Here is a 19,959-nt window from a genome sequence, read left to right on the forward strand (position 1 = left end):
AGCAGCCAAATGCCATCACTCCAATCCCAAAACAGTAAGCAGCTTTGACAGTTTAGCAGTACTGGAAGAAGTGTTATGAACAACTCATCACAAGGAGATCTCTGCATTTATGCACCACATAGAGTACAAATATGATCACCATGATAAAATATGGAGACCCGTATCTGGATGCACTGTAAACCGCAAAGTTCTTTGCCTCCTAACAGCATCCAGTATAACAACATCTTTCTCCCTATTTGGAAATTTTTCATGTTTTAGATAGTAACACAAAGTGGCAGGATGGTCTGATGGCAGCCAATAATGGTTGCCCAGGGACAATTACAAGTGCAGAGCATCTATCCAGCAACCCATCCCCTGTAAAATGTCCCAGCCTGCAGTAATCTATGGCTCAGGTGCTTATTGAACAGTGCTTTCTGGCAGCTAGTTATTGCTATTGCCTCTAGGTTTGGGGGAGGGGAGGAGGAAGTTCTGAAATCATGTGAAACACGTCACCTTCACAGACAACTAGTGAATTCAATCTCAAAATACTGCACTCACCAGGCAGAGATGCTCTAAGCCGGCAGAGTTCGGAGAGCTGACTTTTCCTGCTCTTGCTGGCCAAGGGGTAGGATCTACTTAGCTTATCAGAGTCATTCAGGTTAGAAAGGACTAAGCCTACTGTTGAAGGCATAAGACTCCCTTCAGAGGGATTATGAGCATTGGCTGTCATGATCACACTCTAGTTGCCACGCCACACCTAGGGAGCCACCATCTGTAACAGAAACACAAGAAACAGTCAGCCTTACAGTCAGACACTAACACTCAGGACGCTGGCAGGTAACAATGCCTTCTAACCCAAAGCACAGCCCTGTAAGTTACGGCGAGACTGCCACACATTCTTGCGTGTCCCGATTAACGTTTAGTCTGTGTTGTTAACTCAAAAGTGACTCTATTGACTATTACCCTCCCAGGCCGTATAGGATACCTTGAGATCGACAGACCCCTCCACCATATTTCTGTAAGAGCTACCAAGCGCCCAGCCAGCACTCTCTCCATTCCCGCTCATTTTAAAAGCAAAAGCTTTGGTAATTTGGGAAGTAATTCCCAGTTTTGAGTCAGCAAGTGTGACACAGCTTCCCTCCCTCCCACCCACCCGGGCTGCCGCCCACCGCCCCGGGGTTGCAGCACGACCGCGACCACGGCTCCTCAGGGCGGGCACCACAAAACCGACAGCCACGAGGAAGTTGGGAGCGGGACTCAACGGCGACGTCGCCCAATAAGTGAAGGCAGTGAGAGGAGCGGCACGGAGGAGAGCCAATGGGACGCCAGCGCGGGAGGAGGCAAAACTGATCCGGCCTCAGGGAATTTGCGGCTCCCTCCGGCTTTTCCTTCCCTCGCCGCCGCCAAACGCGATGTCCCGCTTCCAGCCGCTGGCCCCAGGCAGCCTCGGCCGACCGACCTCCGGCTTCCCGCTCCAGGGGTGAAAGGCTGCAGGTGGAAGGCCCTCTGCAGGATGACAGCCATACTCCGAAGAGTTTGTGAGTGGAACAACGAGGCCGGGAGCAGCTCGTAACACCTCAGCCCCGAGGCGCTGGTGGGGAGGGAGCAGGTCCGCAGCCGCCGCTTTCCGCCCTGCCTGCAGGGAACTACAACTCCCAGAAGGCCGCGGTGCGCAGGGTCAGTACGCATGCGCGCGGATGAGAGTTGGCCACAGCGCTACCCCGCCCCCTCAGCCTCCCCCCTTCCCCCCTCGAGGTGATTGCCTGCAGTTCGTCTCCAGCCGTGGGCTCTGATTGGCTACGAGGACGGTTGAGGCGGTTTCCGGAAGGGGGCGGTGGGAGGAGAAGCAATATGGCGGCGGAGAGCGGAGAGGGACCACAGGAGATGATGGAGGGTGAGAGCTCGCCGGGAGCCGTCAGTGCCGTGGGGGTCGGGACGGCCCGGCCCCGCCGCTCGGTCGCTGCTGCGCGGCCGGGCGGCTGCAAGCTGTGTGCCGTGGGGCTCGTGGGCCTGCCGCTGTTGGGCAGCCCCTGGGTGACCACCCCGAGGGAGGCCGGCGCCCTGGCGGGCCGCCGGGGCGGTGGGTGGGTGGTTGTGTTACCGGGGCCGGTGGGGGTGTGTTACCGGGGGCATGGCCTGGGGCCTTCTCCCGCCCCAGGGGCTCAACGCGCGAGAGGTGGAAGAAGGGGGTTTGTGGAGATGACCGTGATGTAAAAAACCCCAGAGATAATAAGAAAGAAATCCCCTGGCACGGCGTTGCTTTTCCTCAGTCGCCTCATGAAACGAGAGCAAATACTGAGGAGGGGACTGAGAAGGAGCTTCAGGTCCCCAGGGCCAGGGTGGCCAGCAGAGTTGTGGCTGGGTAAACGGTGAAGGGATCTTGCAGTTTTTGCTGGGGAGACCGCTGCTTTTATCTGCAGGGATTTTTTTTTTTGATGCCTTCACTTCTTTGTGTCATTGGTACTATTGTACGTGATACTGATTTTTTTTTTTCTAAAAGCTTTTAAAATGTAATAGTTATAATTCCATCTCCGTAATCTTTGGAATTGCACTTCATTGATCTAAGAAATTTCCTTTTTCCTCCAGTCTTCTTCCCAGATTGTTGGTTTTAGGAAGATGTGATGGGAGGAAAAAGTGCATCCAAAATCAAAGTAGAAACAAGGGGTAAGAGGCCTTTTATTTAAGACTAAACCTTTCATTTAGTTAACTTAGGATTTCTACTAACTGCATAGTGGTATATGTGAGTCCTGTTTGCTGCTTCTTCCCACCAACCCACTGCTGAAGATACACTAATTCTGTTGTTATGTATTTTACGCAGTTGATAAGCGGATTGAATCAGAGGAGTCAGGAGACGAAGAAGGGAAGAAGCAGGCAGTTCGCTTAGTGACTGACCTCAGTCAGCAGAGCCTGAGAGATGAGCAGAATGGTGAGAACTCTGCAGGTACCTTGCTGACCGAAATGATTGCCTTAGGAAGTGTCGTCTTACCAGTGTGTACAGTAGCGTACGTGTGTCAGTCCTGTGTGTTTTCTGTGGCTACGTGATGGTTGTATCAATGTTAGTTAACAATGTGAATCTGCCTTAGAGTGATCTTCTTTAAAAAATAAATAAACGATAGTGTTGTTATGGCTAAAGTAAAGCTGCCATCTCTTAATGGAACCACTGATATTAGACCTTTGGTTTTTTCTTATTTGTGCATCCACGTTTCTCTCTGAAGTCTTTAATATCAAAATGTAAAACACCTTTATTCATACTTTTTTTTTTGTGGAAGGGCGCTAGAAATGTTCATTAGAAATAAACATAAACAGCTTTTCATAATTCTGCTTTAGCATATGTAGTTTTTTACCTAAGGAGTTGCCAGATTCCTTTGGAAGGCAAAGACAACCATTTCTAGATAGATTGAAGAAAGCTGTCCGTTTTTTTTTTAATTTAAGAATTCTGAGACATCTCAAAAATACATCTGTTTAAATTCTCTTGACTTTAAACTTTTGCTGCTGTTTTTACTGTTTGTGTTAGAACATTGGGTAGAAATGTTGACAGACTTTTTAAGCCTGTGTGTGTTTGATGGAAGGGTTTGCTTTTCAGTAACTTGCATAGCATTTGTCAGAGCAGATTAATTTCTGAAGACCCTCTATGGCAATATTATCTGGGCTTTTGGTGCTTGCTAATGATCTGAGATGTAATAGCATCCTTTTGACAGAGACGTTTGTGATGATTATTATTGGTCTGAAATAGAAATGAAATAATACAGCATTTTCCGTAGCAAATTTTAATCCTTTTTGACTGTGCATCTAGTGCAGATCCCTCCTAATCTTAACCTTGCCTATTAGAATTTTCAAAAGTCTTTCCTAAACTAGAAAATGACTGTGAGAATTGTAAATCTCATCTCCTAACTATAAATGAACTCTAGGAATAATTAATTGTTGGTGGTAAAGAAAACCCTTATAAGTTTATAAAAAAATGCTGCGGTGATGTCTGTAAAAGTGTAAGAGCACATTTCACAAATTGTATGTCCCAACCACTATATGATTGATACCACCATGTAGATCAGACAGTCACCATTTTCCTCTGCGTGCATGTAACACTGATTACATCAGCTGATGTAATTTAGCTGTGCATTTCACATTATATGTTGTTCCCTGGGAGTTATAGTATTTGAGAAAATATTTCAAGTGATATACTTTTATTCCAATGAAAGCAAGAAAAATGCATTCAGATTTGGTGGCTGAATTACATTGGATACAGTTTAATGTAATGACTGTATTGTTACTTCTTATTCCAAACTCTTAAGGTTCAGAAAGCTTCCAATAGGGCAGGAATTGAGCAGAGGAATAGTTTTGGAACATTTGAATTAGTTTCCCTGGCCAGCTTTGAGTTTCTCAGCTGAAAGGAAAATGAAGTTTTCCACATTTTTGCACAGAAGATCATAAATAGAAAGAGCTCAAGCAGCTGAAATTTCAAATTTATCATTTAGCTAATTCTGTGAGGAATAGCGCCTCTGTTTAGAAAGCTTATAACTTAGCTATTTATAATATTTTTTCATGCATATGCAGCTTAAAAGTCTAGTTGGGCTTTTAGTTGCTTTAAATGCTTGCGATACTGTGAACTTATATAACTCAGTAACTACTGTTCCGTACTGCGGAATTTGGGTTTTCTGAATGTCGTGTTATTTTTCCTACATCTGCAAAGCTGTGTAGCTTGCAGGCATGAGTTACACAAAAATTCACGTAAGAAACTTTACTGCCAGAGCAATGTTTTGGTTTTTGGTTGGTTTGTTTTTGTTTTTTTTCTCCCCTGAGGAACCTCCTGCATTAAAAATTGTGGACTAAAGTGCTGTTTGTACACTTACTGCATGCAAGTGAAATTGCAGTTCTGTTTGTAGAGTGATTGTAGGAGGGTCAGTTTAGGGTGTTTTGCATCCACTTGGTTCATAAATAATATGTTGGTTGACCATTGGTAGGACTGTAAACTTGCTAGAACCATTTTTGTGTCTCTTCTTTGAAAGAAAATGTACTTTAACGTTCTCATACCAATACTGATTTATCAGTGTTACAAGTATATACATCTCACTCAGAATGCTGTATGGAAGGTGTTTTATACATGGTACATAAACTTTGAGAGATGGCCTTATTACATAAACCCTAGTGCCTCTCTCTTCAGTTTTAAATTGGTTTTACAATACACATATCCTGTGTGATTTGGTTTTGTGTCTTCGGGCTTGTGTGTTTTTTTTTTTCCCCACACTGGCTCTATCAGGATTGCTCACTCAAAGCCACATGGCAAAAATAAAAGGAGCTACCATTTGACAGATCCCAGAACAGAGTATTTAACACATTGCCAAAACGAAATGTGTATAAATGGTCTGTAATGGGTGCTGTGATGAAACGTGTAATTTTATAAAGGAGTCTGCTAGCCAAACAAGTTGAAGGATTTTCTTACTTCAGTGTTTTTTAAGCTGAAGAATATTTCTTTTTCCTGACTGCATGACTGGCTTTACTGTTGGACAACTTTAAAGTCTCAAAAGGAGAAGTTCCTTCACCAGGAGCACTAACTTACTGCTAGTACAACTTAATACAAGGGAAATAGTTTGGGTTTTTAATATCTCAAATATTAAGTTTATAATATTATATTAATAATTAATTATTAATAGTATTATATTAATATATTAATATTATAATATTAATTGGGTTTTGATATCTCAAATAACTGTTGTTCCAAACTTGGGCTGTGTTCCTGTTTGCTGTAAATTCAGCTAGGGTGCTTCTTTGGCTTAGAGCACTTTGTCCTGGTAGCCTTTGCACCCTAGAAAGAGATGTAGCCTTGGTAGCAGGAGGGTAGGGTATCCCACTCCCCTGCTGAAGTGCATAGCTCCTTGATCTGGAAGAAAAATAAGAAAATTCAAGTGTTGCCTACTGCTAAAATGCTGACAGGCATATGAATGCATGTCAGTTTTGGTGACATTTCTATACTGTCATTCAATGTCACCAAGCCCACCAGCTCATTTTGCATCCCCAAAATATAATTTATGGTCCCTGCTAATTCATGCTATAAAGAATATCAGAAGGTGACGGGCAGAGGATTGCTTTTCAGTCTTAAGTTCAGTGAGTCGGTTCAGTTAGTGCTCTTTCCTGTTTGAATACCCAGGCAAGAGCAGTAGCCCTTATACAGCAAGGTAAATGATGGTGTGTGGAGCTATGAAAACCTTGGAGTTTGATTCCAGTATTAAAAATTGTAATGCTTGTACTGTTCATCCTTAAAATGCTAACCATCAGTAGGGAAAACGTGTTAAGCATAAAGGACATTTGGCATTTACAAGAAAGTTGTAACTGTGCTGGGCTATAAAAATAGTCATTAATTCTGGCTTAATGGAATGAGTTTGCATACAGTAATGCAGGAGTTAATGCAAAGCCTTTGGGTTTTGACTGGAATTAAAGTTACTTGGGTTTTTTGGTAGTCCATACAGAAGCTACACACATGAAGTGGAAAGGGGTTGAGTGTTGTATGTCTGTTTTGCAAAGTTGAATTAGACTTTCTTTGGAAATTGATGCAACCAGCACACTATCTTCAACAAATGGGAATCAGGCATGAATTATTCAGCATTAATTTATCCAGCATAATTCACTCCCTTTTGAGCTGTGATAGAAGCACAGCAAATGTTGGGCTGTCTTTCAGAGCTATAAAGGCATTTCCCAAGAAAATGTATGTGGGTGGTAAACGATGTTTTCTAGCATATTAGTGAGTTCAGTCAAACAAAAGAAGGGAGATCCATGTAGAAGTGTGTACATCATTGACATAAACTGGCAGTATTTATGAAACAAAAGCTGAAGGGTGGGTTTGCTGAGATGCTTGGTCATTCCTGGCACTATCACTAGACAGTTTAGATTCCTTCTCGGCAATCTTGTATTAGATTGTTGGAGGAGCATAGACACTTTGGATGGTGTATCTTCAGAGGGATGATGGCCCTAAGTGTAAAGAAAAGAAATCCTGCCCAGATCAGTTTCAAGCCAGCATTATTAAGTAGCCACGCAGGCAGGCTGGGGAGGGTGCTGTTCTTTCTGTCTTTTGCATCTAGGCCTGAAATGCTGTTGTTAAGAAAGCTTTTTTTTTTTTGCAACTGGCTGTCACAATGAAAGCCAAATAGGTGAACTGTCTTTTTTTAATGCAGCAGAGTATCTGAACTGTGCATCTCGTGTTTCTTCTGAGGAGGGTTTGTTCCCTTTGTCTCTCCAGATGTTAGCCATTGTTATCATGCCTCTCAGTTTATAATGTATTTGCTTCTCCTGCAGGAGAAGCAGAGATACCAGTGGACATGGAGACAATTAGCCTGGACCCAGAAGCTGAGGTAAAGGCAGATTTTTGTCCTTATGAGCTTTATACAGCACAAAGAAAAGGTAGGCAAAGGCGAGTATTGAAACCTGGTGAAAAGATCTAATTCTTCTGAAGCTGGTGGCTATCATGATCTTCCCCAGAATCGATTCAGAGCCTTTAGACTATAAGCAGAGGTGTTTTATTCTTGATGAGTAGCTGAAACGTTTTGTTAATAATTTAAAATTCTAAATTACGCATGGAGGCACTGAAAGTGGGGCTTTGCTGCAGCATTATTGATGGGCTATGAGCTTTTGTAAAAATATCTTTAATAAAGTGATTGCTGCTGTCAGACCCATGATTTGTGATAGGCACAGCTACTTAATCAGCCTTGTGCCTTGGTATCAGCAGCCTCAGGAGATGGAGAGTTGGAGAGTTTTTGAGCTTGGGTGGTGAAGTGCTCTATTTCTCTTTGACTGACCTGCAAAACTGGAACACCTGAGGCTGGACAGCACAGATGTGAAGTGCATTAGCTGATTGCCAGTGCAGAGTTAATGTTCACGGAACCACCAGATTACTGAACTATTGGTGGCTCCTGTTCATCTGAGGGCTGGAACTGGAAATAGCAAGGTGTGTTCCTGTTCAACCCTTAGCAAAGTGGGTAAGAGGATTTTCTGCAACACTTCATTCATGCTAGACAACGGAATTTGTCTGTCTCAGTAAATTCAGATTTTCCTGAAAAAGATTTCTAGTTTTGGTGAAACAGTGCTCAGACTCAGGAAAGGGCTGTTGCCTGTTTGCAGTTGACAGCCTCAGGCCATGTGCTTCACCTGTGGTGGTAAAGTCATGTGCCAAACCCAATTCTAACAAGCTCTTTGAAGGGAAGTTTTAATGAGCTACACATTTTAGAAGACTATAATTTTCCTTAGAACAAAGTACCAGGTTGGTCTTTGAAGAGTGTTTTGAAACAACTGCTGAATCCCTCCATTTCTCTTTCAGGATGTTGATTTGAATCACTTCCGAATTGGGAAGATTGAAGGATTTGAGGTGCTCAAGAAAGTGAAGGTAACAGTCCTAAGGAACAGAGAATGCCTCTTGTAACTGGAGAGTTTGCATATCTAACCTATAAGAGGACAGATACAGGAATCTCTTTGGTTAGATTCTAATGAGTTCACTTCATGTTTAACTGAGGGAGGGTAGTGTTACCCTCTTGTCAAGTAGTAATAAAAATCCTAGGGTTTTGCAGGTTGGTTTTGGAAGTGGATGAGAGACAACACATAGGGCTCATCCTAAGAGATACATTCTGTACTTGCACAGCAGGCTTAACATAGAATAATGTAGATTAGAACGGACCTCTGAAGGTCTTTAGTAAAACCCTGCTCAAAGCAGATCCAGTTAGAGCGTCTTGCTTAAGGCCCTTTCCAGTCAAGCTCTTGAGTATTTCCAAGGGTGGAGATTACATAGCCTCTCTGGGCTGCTGTTCTAGTGTCTGATCATCTTCATGGTAAAAAAATTTCCTTCTGTAGAGGTGGAATAAATTAAGAAAAGATTCTGTTTAAAAAAAAAAAACAACACAACAAAACAACCCAAAAGCCACAAACAACCAACAAGACCCAACAAGCTTAATGGGGGGAAAAAAACCCCCAAAACTTACTGTCTGTATACCAAAAGGCTGTTATTGATATCCATTTTCTTGTTTGTTTTTAAACTTTTCCCCAACTATTAGACTCTATGTCTCCGTCAGAATTTGATTAAGCGCATTGAGAACCTGCAGCAATTGCAGACCTTGCGGGAGCTGGATCTCTATGACAATCAAATCCGGAAGATTGAGAACTTGGAGTCTCTAGTGGAACTTGAGTGAGTCCAGGGGAATCACCAGGATTAGGCTGAGGGTGGTTTGCCACTCACTGAGCTACTCCTGCTGTCCTTATTCCAATATTTATGACCCAGGCCTTTCTCATGAATCATTTGTGTGCTCTATGAAGGATAATGTCTATTCTCCATTGGTATTTAACCTGTGCAGTAAACTAGTTTCATAATCCTGAAGCTCACCAGGGACAGTCAGCTGGAAATGACGTGTGCTGGCAGCGAGAATGATAGATGGTTGCAGCTTCTATGCAGGTGCAGAAGTGCTCAGGCACCCCTTGCTCTTGGCAGCGAGAGCTCCATATAACAGGTTTTTATTCCTGCAGAAAAACGACGAGATTTCAGGTGAGATTAGGGCTTTTTTTGGGGGGGTGTTATGGAAGGAGTAGTGCTCTTCCCTGTTTCTGGCACTTTGTGATCACTCTGGAGATACATTACAAACCTGTTCCCACTGGGGCAAGGAGGACTGACCTACTTCCCACAGTCATAACTGCTTCATGCTTATGGGAGCCCTTGGCATTGTCCTGTCAGAGGCAGATCTTGTAGGCACGTACTTTTCCCAAAGAATATGCAGTATTGAAGGTGGGCTTCCTCCCACAGTGGCAGCTCCCTGGCTGAGCAAAGTAATGGCTATCTGCTGCATGCAACAGTTTTCTTGTTCCACCACCCCACACCCCCTCCGCCCCGCCCCCCCCCCCCCCCCCCAAATATTTTGAAAGTTACATTCATTGTCATTTCTGATTAAAAAGAAATGACACTTATGACTTTAAGGCCTATCAAGGTGCTTGATCTCTGCAGATAGTGAGGTTCCCCACCAATTTACAAGTGCCTCTTCTAGGATCATCTGTGCCTGATGGACTGAAGAGACCTTTGTTTTGTTTTACCTCAGGATCCTGGACATCTCCTTTAACGTTCTGCGACATATTGAAGGACTAGATCAGCTTACCCAACTTAAAAAACTCTTCCTTGTCAACAACAAAATCAGCAAAATTGAGAATTTGAGCAACTTGCAGATGCTACAGATGTTAGAGTTGGGATCCAATCGAATTCGGGTAGGCTTGCTCTACAAGATGTTAGCTGCAGAGTGTTGAGCTCTTTGGCTTGGTATTGGCCTTTTCTGAAAGTGCACTTCATTGACTTTTAGTAGCAGTTTTATTCTTTTTATTGTTCCAGTCATTTAATGTGTAATTCTTATCGCTGTGCATGCAGGATCCTTTATGTATGTATGTAGTGCCTGGCTACTAAATTACTGTTTTGAATTTCTCTCTTTAATGAACTCATGCGTTCCCTGTATGTTCCCTTTTGCAGATGATGGTTTTGTCCTGATAGAGAGCCAAGCCTATCAAAACTAGCAATTACTGTATTCTCTTACCTTCCCAGAGGCTGGTGCTCTGTTGATTAAACCTATTGAATGCAAATTTAATTCTGGTTTGATTCGTATGTGTAATTGATAACCTGCTACGTTAGTCAGCCTCACTCAGGAAAAAGATTTTCTTGAGGCTTTGCTCTGAAATGCCTCAAAAACTGATACTGTACTGCTCATTACTTTTTTTAAATGGTGCAGTTTGTGACCTTTTCAACTTAGGTGATTTAAAATCTGTGCCACTTAAAGGGAAACAGTTCTGGGTAGTCTCTTCTGTCCTTAAGGTGCGCTTTGTTGCATTTTGCTCAGTTTGTAAGAGAACTGGTGAAACAGATAACACAAAAGGCTTGCAATGTGCAAAGTAAACTATTAATTTCTTAGGAGCTGTTTCTGTTATATGCACTTCAGAAAGTACTTGTAACGGATGAGTTCTAATCTGAAAATTGTCTAACCTGGCACTCCCCATTTACAATCTCCGAAAAATTACTTGTTAAGCTGAAAGATCAAATTAGGAAAATAACTGTTCTCTGTATTTCAAGTCTTGTGGAAGCACACTTCTCTTTCTAGAGAAGAAGGAAACTTCAGCTGTTACAAACAGCCTTTTATGGCAGAAATGTGTGCTGCTTTTATGAACTGGAAAAACTTCATTTTGCTCCTCAAACTAAACTGGACTGAATTCTTTTGCATCCAAAGAAATTTCTACTTCTAAAATGAAATTACGTAGGGGAATAAATCTAGAGTGTGAGAACATCAGCCAGATGAGATGAGTGATTAGGAACCTTAAGGTTTGCATAGGTTGGGGGAACATGGATCAGAGAGATGCACTTTCCTTTATTAAAAAATATAAGAGGCTAAGCACACTGATCCTTACATTTTAAAAGCTGGATTAGGCAAAACTACTGGATTCCATATCTAAGCATCATTACCTTGTGCAAAAAAAAAAATCTAGCTAGATTTCTGAATTGATACTTAAGTGGTCACCAATGTTGTCAAGCCAAGGAATATCTTTTAAACAATGAGGTTAGATGTATTTTACATATGTTTTCTCAAGTGTTGAGTCTGAGCATATTAACAAAACCAAACAACCAAAAACCCTGAAGTTATCACTGTATGGGTAACACAAGCTTCTTAAATTACTTTATTTTTAGCATTCTTTCTGTTCATCTGTTAATTCTATTCTGGCTTCTTCTAATTGCTTTACTGGAGTTAGTAACCTGTGCCTAGGCCAGACATGAAGAAATACATCTCATGTTATTTGGGGGCAGCTAGAACTCTTTTAATAGTTTTCTGTTGGTAAGGTGGCCTGGATATGTGCTGTACAGGTCAGCATGTCCTTAACTCTTTAGGGTAAAAGCCTATCTACTGCCTGTTCAGGCAGCATTCTTGGCTCTGGGGTGCCTGATACACTCATCCCCTGTGCATTAAAGCTTCTGCAGTAATGCTGTCTTAGGCATTTTGCTGCACACTCTAACCTTTCAGAGTGCCCTTACCCTGGAGTCTGTCATGACTTAGTAAGCACTTGTAGTTCTGTCCCTTGTATGAATGGTGGGGAAGCAGAACTTTATGCTTGAGCTGACGCATTTTCATACTTTTTTTCTAAAGTTGGACTGAGGCAACTATAAGGCAAGCACTTCTTTATTTGTTCCTTAGGTTTTTTTCTCCTCATATCCATCCATTTCATACTCTCACTTAAGTATGGATTTTTTATACCCTTCAGTAGCTTTTTTTTTTTCCCCCTGACTGTTTCTTCTCAGTATCAGTCACAAGTATTTCTTCCTCAGGGCTGGGGGAACTACCAATGAGCAACAAATCTATCATTTTCTTGCAAGGTCAAAATGGGGTTAAGTCCACAGGCTAGAAGGAGAGTGAGTCCGTATCTGAGCTGATAAACACCTTATGTTGAGTCTGTTGGCAATTGTGGGGTAGAGGTTGAAAAGTTTCTTTCCTTTCCAGAGCATATTTATAGTTCATAGTGTGTTTGTGTCAGTCTTCCACTTCCTTCCTTTATACATGCACATGTAAACGTGCACACACTCTTACATACAGAGCAATCAACGTAGTGCTAGGACTTGGGGGCCTGTCTCACCAGCACTACTAGTTAACAAAACTCTGCCAGGCAAGAAGGATGTGGAAAAAGCTGAGTTGTCACAAGGTACTTGTGACAGATACACAGCTGTGTGTGTATCTATATGCATATTACTGTTCTTCTGTGAGCTGAAGTCTGTTTTTAAAATTCATGTCTCTTCTAACAGCACCTTTTTTTTGATTAAAAGGCTTTCCCCTGCAAAAAAAACCATTACGTTTTCTTTCCTTCTGTTTACAGGAGCCTTTTCTAAGCCCACCTTTTTCTTCCTTTTCTTGCCCTTTCTTCTCTCTTCTGTTCATGCTTTCTGGTGCCCCTTCCTTTAAGGAAAGAATGGTTCTTGATGTCTCACAGAGATCCTTTTCCACCTGAAAGCTGAGCTCAGGACTTGGTATAGTGTGTATGTTCTGCCAGCAGCGTGAATATATAGCCAGTAGTTAAATATATTAACACATACACTCATGAGACAGTTAAATGTGCTTACAACAGAGAAACTGTTGTGCAGAGAAGCTAAAGAGCTTGCATCTGACTGTACTATGCAGTCATTTATGGTTAGGACTGAATTTGCAAATTGTGTTTTCCCACATTCTTTTTCCATTCACTGGTGACAGATTTTTCTTGCTACACAAATTAGTATCTCTTGGATACACCTCATGGCCCAAGGAATGCTGTTTTCAGTGCTCCCTGAGCCTTTTCATTCTCTGCTCTTGCTGCCTGGACAGTGGAGACAATAGCCAGGACAAAGCAACATGAGCCTTGCTGAAAAATCACTGAACAGTAATGCCATAAGCCAGCTGTTACATGGGCTGAGGTTCACTGTTCCTGCACAAAGTCCTGCACTCACTCTGTGTTTGGGTCACAAGGGAGGCCCTACCTGGTGCAAGCTTTGTGTTGTGGAACTGGCAGGCTTGTGTTTCTCAGGAGTGCAACTCCACGGGTCACAGATATAAAAGGCCAGCCACATCTACAGGCTGGAGTTTTCCATCACAGCAATAACACTGTATCCTTTGGTCATTTTGCAGGCAATTGAAAACATCGACACCCTGGCTAATCTTGACAGTCTGTTCCTTGGAAAGAATAAAATCACTAAGCTCCAGAACTTGGATGCGCTGACAAACTTGACTGTGCTCAGTATACAGGTATTGATTCTACTTCGTACTCCTAGGTTTTGAATGGCCTTGGTGATGTGAAGCACCTTGTAATTTATTATAAACTCTTCTGAATCAGCAGGTCTTCAGTGTTTGAGTCCAACTCCTGTACTGGAAGAAAGTGTGATAATCTCTGTGCTGTCTTTTCTTATCCTTTCATACTAAATGAGATTGACAGACACTGAAAAAAATATAAAACGCATGTTTGATTTTTATGGAAGAGAGATCAGGAAATGAATGTTATCCCCTATTTCCTTCCTGAAATACTTTTTTCTAATATATTATGATAAAATCAAATGAGTTACGGCAGGGAAGTTGTTATAATGGCAGTGGGCTTGGTGTTGCTACCCTATTCCTGAAGAGGGGAAAAAACATGAACAAACCTGTACTAAATGAAATCGGTCCTTAATGAGCGTATGGAAAGTTTCTTCCTTTTTCAAAGGTGGAATAAAAGGTACTCATTTCTGTCATTGAGTCTCCTCCTCATCCATATGACAATGCGAGTGCATTCTAATATCTCTTACAGCTGTTGGTAAGAAAGCCATACTCGCTACATGTTGTAGTACCTCTGTGCATCATTCTATAGGATGTACAGAATTAGGGACAGCAGAGTGTGTTTGGATTCAGGTGTTGTAACTTCCCTTCTGACCATTCAATTTAAAAAAAAAACTACAAAATTAATTCTATTAATGCATAGGCCTGTTGTTTTCAAAGACACCAAGTGGATAACTTTGAGGCTGCAACTTTTGATGGGAAGGTTGGAGTCTGATTCTTCTAAATGTAAAGGATTTGGCTCCCGTGGAACTTCCATTGGTGATACAGAGATCAAATGAGCTGAGCTCATGAGATCAATGTGGACCTAAGCAGCATGTTTCCCCTTCCTATCCATGCTCCAGAAAAATTCTTTTTCTCCAATACTTTCTTGAGTTTTCGTTTGTTTAGAGTGGACTTAAACTGCTGTTACACTTTCAGAATAACCGTCTGACCAAGATTGAAGGGCTGCAGAGTTTGGTGAATTTGCGTGAGTTGTACCTCAGCCACAATGGCATCGAAGTCATCGAGGGACTGGAGAACAATGTGAGCGGGCTCTTGCTAAATGCGTGACAGAATTGTTGACCTAAGCTGCTCCTGTTAGTGGCTGTTCCTTTCTGGAACGTTTTGTTCCTCAGCTTCCCCGGTTACAAGTACGGTCCTGAGTCTCTTGAAGAGACCACAAAGATACAAGTATTTGTTATGTTAAATTATCTTGCATGGGTAAAGCTCCTCCAGATCCTCAGGAGTAGAATTGTCTTCATAACCTGGGGAGGGGAAAAATAACACATGGTTAATGTAGCAGCCCGGCTGATCTTCAGCAATGGAAAGAGTGATGGCCAGAGCTGGCTGCCTCCGCTGCAGCCGTTCAGACAGCAGTTTGTAGATAACTTGAGTTCTTTTCAGTAGGGCAACTGGAGCTGGGAGTTGAGAGGCAAGCTGTGGCATGTGGCCTGCCTTTGTGTCAGTGTACATTTCTGGATAGGACTGATTTTGCAGCCTGTAGCGTTTTCATTTTCGCCCAACAGTGGATGGCATTGTCAGAGAGCAGAGACAATCTGGAACTTAGTAGGCTGTATGCAAGGCAGGAGAAAAACCCTTTTTCTAAAACTGTTGAGCTTCCTGCTACAAAAAGTTTGTTCAACTGTGCTGCTTGAGAGGACACTTATGATCTGATTTTTAACGGATTCTTCTTAATGTAGCATGAGGAAAGCTCACATTTTAGAAGCCCTTGGCTGGCAACTGCCAGCCAACCAGTAACTGCTTTCATTTTTGTCACATGGCTCCTGGGAGGTCAGTAACCCAGTGTTGTGGTTTAACGCCAGCCAGCAACTGAGCACCACACAGCTGCTGGCTCACTGCCCCGGTGGGATGGGGGAGAGAATTGGAAGAGTAGAAGTGAGAATGCTTCTGGGTTGAGATAAAAACAGTTTAATAATTGAAATAAAATATAATAATAGTAGTAGTAGTAATAATAATAAATTGTAATGAAAAGGAAAATAAGAGAGAGAAAAATAACCCAAGAAAGACGAGTGATGCAAATGAAAAACAATTGCTTACCACCAACTGATTGATGCCCAGCCTGTCCATGAGCAGTGCCTGCACCCCAGCCAGCTTTCCTCTAGTTTATATACTGAGCATGATGTCATGGTATGGAATATCACTTTGACCAGTTTGGGTCAGTGGTTGTGGCTGTGCCCCCTCCCAGCTTCTCGTGCACCCAGCAGAGCATGGGAAAGTGAAAGGTCCTTGACTAGTGTAAGCACTACTTAGCAACAACTAAAACATTGGTGTGTTATCAACATTATTCTCATCCTAAATCCAAAACACGGCACTATACCAGCTACTACAAAGAAACTTGACTCTTTCAGCTGAAACCAGGACACCAGCTTAATTAAAAACATCTTCCTTGCTATATTTAGGCAGTGAGAGTTCTTGTGCTGTGTGTAAGCGGCTGGCAATGATGTGTCTTTGCTTCTGACAGTTTCCAGCTCTGAGCCTGAAAAAAGTGGGACAGAGAGATGAAAGGAAATCCAGTCTAATACTTTTGTGTTTGCTTGTCTAGAACAAACTCACAATGCTGGACATTGCATCCAACAGAATCAAGAAGATTGAAAATATCAGTCACCTAACAGAGCTGCAGGAATTCTGGGTAAGTGCAGGCTGGAGCTGTTCCCTGAAATATCTGTACAACGGTGAAAGAAACCCTTCTGATGGGGAGCTGTGGGAGGGTGGTGCATGTACATGTCTCAGAGTAAACTTCCAGTGGCCAGCTTTAAGATCTTGACAGTCTGCATGGGTGGAGTATGATGATTTCCCCTGAGGAAAGAGCTGAGCTTAAATTTTTTGCAGGGCTTTGCTTAGTGATAACAAGCCTGTCTCTACCTAGGAAATAGGCCTTGCCTTCATGCTTGTCATGGTTATGAAACAGCCTTAGTGTGCCCTGTTTTTGCAGACCTCATCTTTCTTAAGTGAGCATGACAGTGTAATAGAAGCAGCTGATACTGTTTCACCACCACACCAGAGCACAGCACCTGTTTAAAGCAGAGTCAATATGTTTATGTCGTTATAGATATGAAGAAAATGAAGCCATCTTCTGGTTTACTTCTGTTCCTAGAAGTAGGAGATAACTGTTTAGGGTTGCTTCTCTTTCTTTGTGGCACCCAAAATAGATAAGCCCTTTGTCATTTGTAAGTCTGGTCAGGAAATATGCGGATATGCCCCCTCCTGAAATATCAGTACCCTGCCACGTTGGAGGGAGCTGTGTACAAATTGGCTCATGTTTGGGGGAAGAAGCAGTGAATGTTCATGAGCTGGTACATGCTTTAGCTCTTGTAGAGTTTCTGCATGTCAAGGCTGAGAATGAGTTTTGCTGCTTCGTGTCTGTCATTCAGAGTTCAGTTATTTAAGCTCTTGGGCAGAGGCTGAGATAAAAGGAGTGGAAAGCAGCTGCAAATGAAACCAAGCTAGAGTCTGGAATCAAGGCTTCTTGGATGACTTTCCTCATCTTACAGTGTGGCTTAGCGGACACAGTGGTATTTTCTGGCATGCCTATTATATAAGGAACTCATTTAAATAACGGGAGCTGAGAAGCGTGCTTGACATGACATCTTTTGGATGGTAAAAATGAGACGGACCTGTCGTGATCCTTTGCAATTTCCTCCAGTTTTCCTCTTTGCTGTGGCTCTGCTTGTAGAAGGCGGCATTGCACAGCTGTTTCCACTTGTTTTACAGAAGGTAAAGGGAAGATCCTAACCTCATTGGACAGCCTTTGCAAAAACATTAGTGTATTTAGAGAGCTCTTTGTCAAAGCAGAGCATTGTCCAAGATCTGTTTAGCTAAACTCAGAAAATACCCTACTGGCTTTTTTCCACTTTAACACTTTTTTTAAAAAAAAAAGTTATGTGCTTTTCGCTAAAGAGCCGGGCAGAATTTTCTTTGATATGAACAAGTGTTGAATCTACTAATTTATATTTTTTCCACTGACTGTAGAGTTGAAGCCAAAGTCCTTTAACACCTTAAGGAAGCAGAATTTCAAATCCCGGTTACTGTGGGAATCTTCTAACAGTTTCCCAGTACCTCAGCCAAGGGACTGAGACATCTGAAGGTCAAGTGATGTGGCTGAATTAATGGTGTGATGAGCTGTAGCAGAATGAAGGAGCTAGCAGATTTCTTCAGTCTTAGTCCAGGGTCTTAACTACAAAGCCATCTTCAGTTGGAACACTGGTAGTTCCAATGATGATGCAGTTTTCTTTCACCGAACTAGCTGGAGGGAGGCAACTGGAGAAAATAGAGCTGCTTATCTGCCACGCAGCAAACAGGGTGCACAAAATTTCCAGTTTACCCTGGGTGCCCGATGCAATGAAGAACAGTTGCTGAGGGGGGCCAGAGCCAATCCCCTGATCTTTAATTTTTTTTTTAAAGGTGGTATTGCTTTAGTAACTGCCTCTATCCAAAACCAAAGGGTGGCTGACGTCTCTAGGTTGGACAGCACGTGGCCACCTTGTACTCTTTGCTTCCTTGCCAGGCAGTTGAAGCGTTCATCCTCTTGCATGGGAATTCCTTTGCAGTGCCAGCTGTGAGGCAGCTCCCATGCTGGCAGGAGGAGAGCCCCAGTCAGAGAGCTTGGTGCTGTATCCAGAGTGTGGAAGCAGTTTTGTGGGGAAGTGATGTAAAGGGGAGAGGAAAATGTTGCTTTTTACATCATTTTGGGACCTTTTTTTAATGTTTCCTGGGAAGTCACGGAATCAAAGATAGATGTCACAGTGGAAGAAAATATTGACATAAAGATTTCCAATCCTTCAATGAACAGTGTATGGGCTGGGATACTGTATAAAGAGACTGTCTCGGTGTCTTGCTGGGTTTTTCCCAGCATACTCATTGGGACTGGATGTGCTGACAGAAGGGTGGAGCATTTGACCAGCAACCCAGGACAGCGTGGGAAGCTGGAGACGGTTAGTAAGGCCTGGAGTGTGAGACAGGGAAGCACATCTCAGGGGTGCCAGGGAAGAAGGATCATGTAGGCGCAGGGTCTTCTATGCATGTGAAGACTGTACAGCATTATCGCTACTGGGTAACAGTAATCCTCCTGAGCAGTGTCGGTGTGGCCGGGTTCCTGCTAACCTGGCTTGGCTTGGGAGTATCTGTTTGTGTGAGTGTGCTTATATGTGCTCTGCAGATGAACGATAATCTCATTGAGAGCTGGAGTGACCTGGATGAACTGAAAGGAGCGAAGAACTTGGAAACTGTATATCTGGAGCGAAACCCCTTGCAGAAGGATCCCCAGTACCGGCGCAAAATCATGCTGGCCCTCCCAACTGTCCGGCAGATTGATGCCACATTTGTTCGATTCTGAACCTCCTGCTGCCCCCTCTCTCCTGTCCTCCTTGCAGAAATGTCCCAACAGGGTTTTTTTATCCACTTACCACTCCCCAGGTCTTCAGTACACAGACACTCACAGAGCAAATGGTCAATAAAAAGCACTGAATGCCAGATCTTGTGTACAATGCACTCATTGTTTTTGAAATGTTGTTATTATTATTATTAAATCTTAACACAAGAGACTTCCTTGTGCTTGCATCTGTTATTTATGTAAGAGGTTTTGGCAGAAAGTGTTTGCCACAGGCTGAAGCCGCTTTAAGCCGTTTCCTGACTTTTGTTGACTCTGTGACACACCTTCAGGCAGATAACGTCCTTGCAAACATTGCTTTTCCAGATCCAGGCTCAGTGGTGGTCTGCAATAAGCGTGAGAAGACAGTGATTAGCATGGGGAGAAATCTGATAAAGATGCTCATCCAGGTTATGGGGTGTGAGTCAGTGATAAATATCAGCTAAATACTAGCCTTTCCATAGCAATTCTTATATTTTTTTTAAACATAGTTACAAGCTCATTAGAGGATTGAGGAGAAATAGCATGATGTATGAAATCTGGGGGGGGATGTATGTGCCTGAATGAGCCACTTCATGGACCTACTTGTGCTAGGTCTGCCACATTTAAATGTAGTGCTGTAGACCAAGGTGGGAACTAGAAAAAGGGTCAAAATGAGATGAGAGGGGCTGTGGATTCCACTTAAGGAAGTGATTCCACATCCCTTCTTGAATAGGGGAGAGCTGGATGTGGCCTGCAGCTCCTTGATGTTTGTATTGAACGTGCCCAGTGCCTCAAGTGAAGCTGACTCGGTGGATG

General features: G+C 42.8%; 2 protein-coding genes across 9 annotated transcripts in view; one reads left to right on the forward strand and one right to left on the reverse strand.

The window, feature by feature from the left end:
• The window catches only part of PASK (PAS domain containing serine/threonine kinase), a 20,808-nt gene extending 19,191 nt beyond the window's left edge, over positions 1-1,617 (reverse strand). Inside the window, exons 1-2 of one of the 4 annotated variants that reach the window (XM_064457026.1) lie at positions 1,133-1,617; positions 538-751 (exon numbers count right to left, since the gene is read on the reverse strand). In XM_064457026.1, the coding sequence (XP_064313096.1) occupies positions 538-709 (172 nt within the window). In that variant the 5' untranslated portion in view covers positions 710-751; positions 1,133-1,617. The remainder of the gene's footprint in view (positions 1-537; positions 752-1,132) is intronic. The other 3 variants (XM_064457024.1, XM_064457025.1, XM_064457023.1) reach the window with 3 other exon arrangements.
• Positions 1,536-19,336, forward strand: PPP1R7 (protein phosphatase 1 regulatory subunit 7). Of its 5 annotated transcripts, none has more exons than XM_064457031.1 (11): positions 1,536-1,656; positions 2,566-2,643; positions 2,798-2,920; positions 7,264-7,319; positions 8,282-8,347; positions 9,009-9,139; positions 10,038-10,200; positions 13,617-13,733; positions 14,715-14,819; positions 16,339-16,425; positions 18,952-19,336. In XM_064457031.1, the coding sequence occupies exons 2-11, from the start codon at positions 2,601-2,603 to the stop codon at positions 19,126-19,128; spliced, it is 1,068 nt and encodes a 355-aa protein (XP_064313101.1). In that variant the 5' UTR covers positions 1,536-1,656; positions 2,566-2,600; the 3' UTR covers positions 19,129-19,336. The 5 variants fall into 5 exon arrangements, with proteins under 5 accessions (XP_064313101.1, XP_064313100.1, XP_064313103.1 ...); XM_064457030.1 differs by lacking the exon at positions 1,536-1,656 and adding an exon at positions 1,716-1,873; XM_064457033.1 differs by lacking the exon at positions 1,536-1,656 and adding an exon at positions 1,716-1,873 and having other exon boundaries at positions 2,798-2,905.
• Positions 19,337-19,959: the final 623 nt, after the last annotated feature.

Source organism: Phalacrocorax carbo, chromosome 7, assembly GCF_963921805.1.
Source record: "Phalacrocorax carbo chromosome 7, bPhaCar2.1, whole genome shotgun sequence".
In the NCBI taxonomy this organism is placed as follows: Eukaryota; Metazoa; Chordata; class Aves; order Suliformes; family Phalacrocoracidae; genus Phalacrocorax; species Phalacrocorax carbo.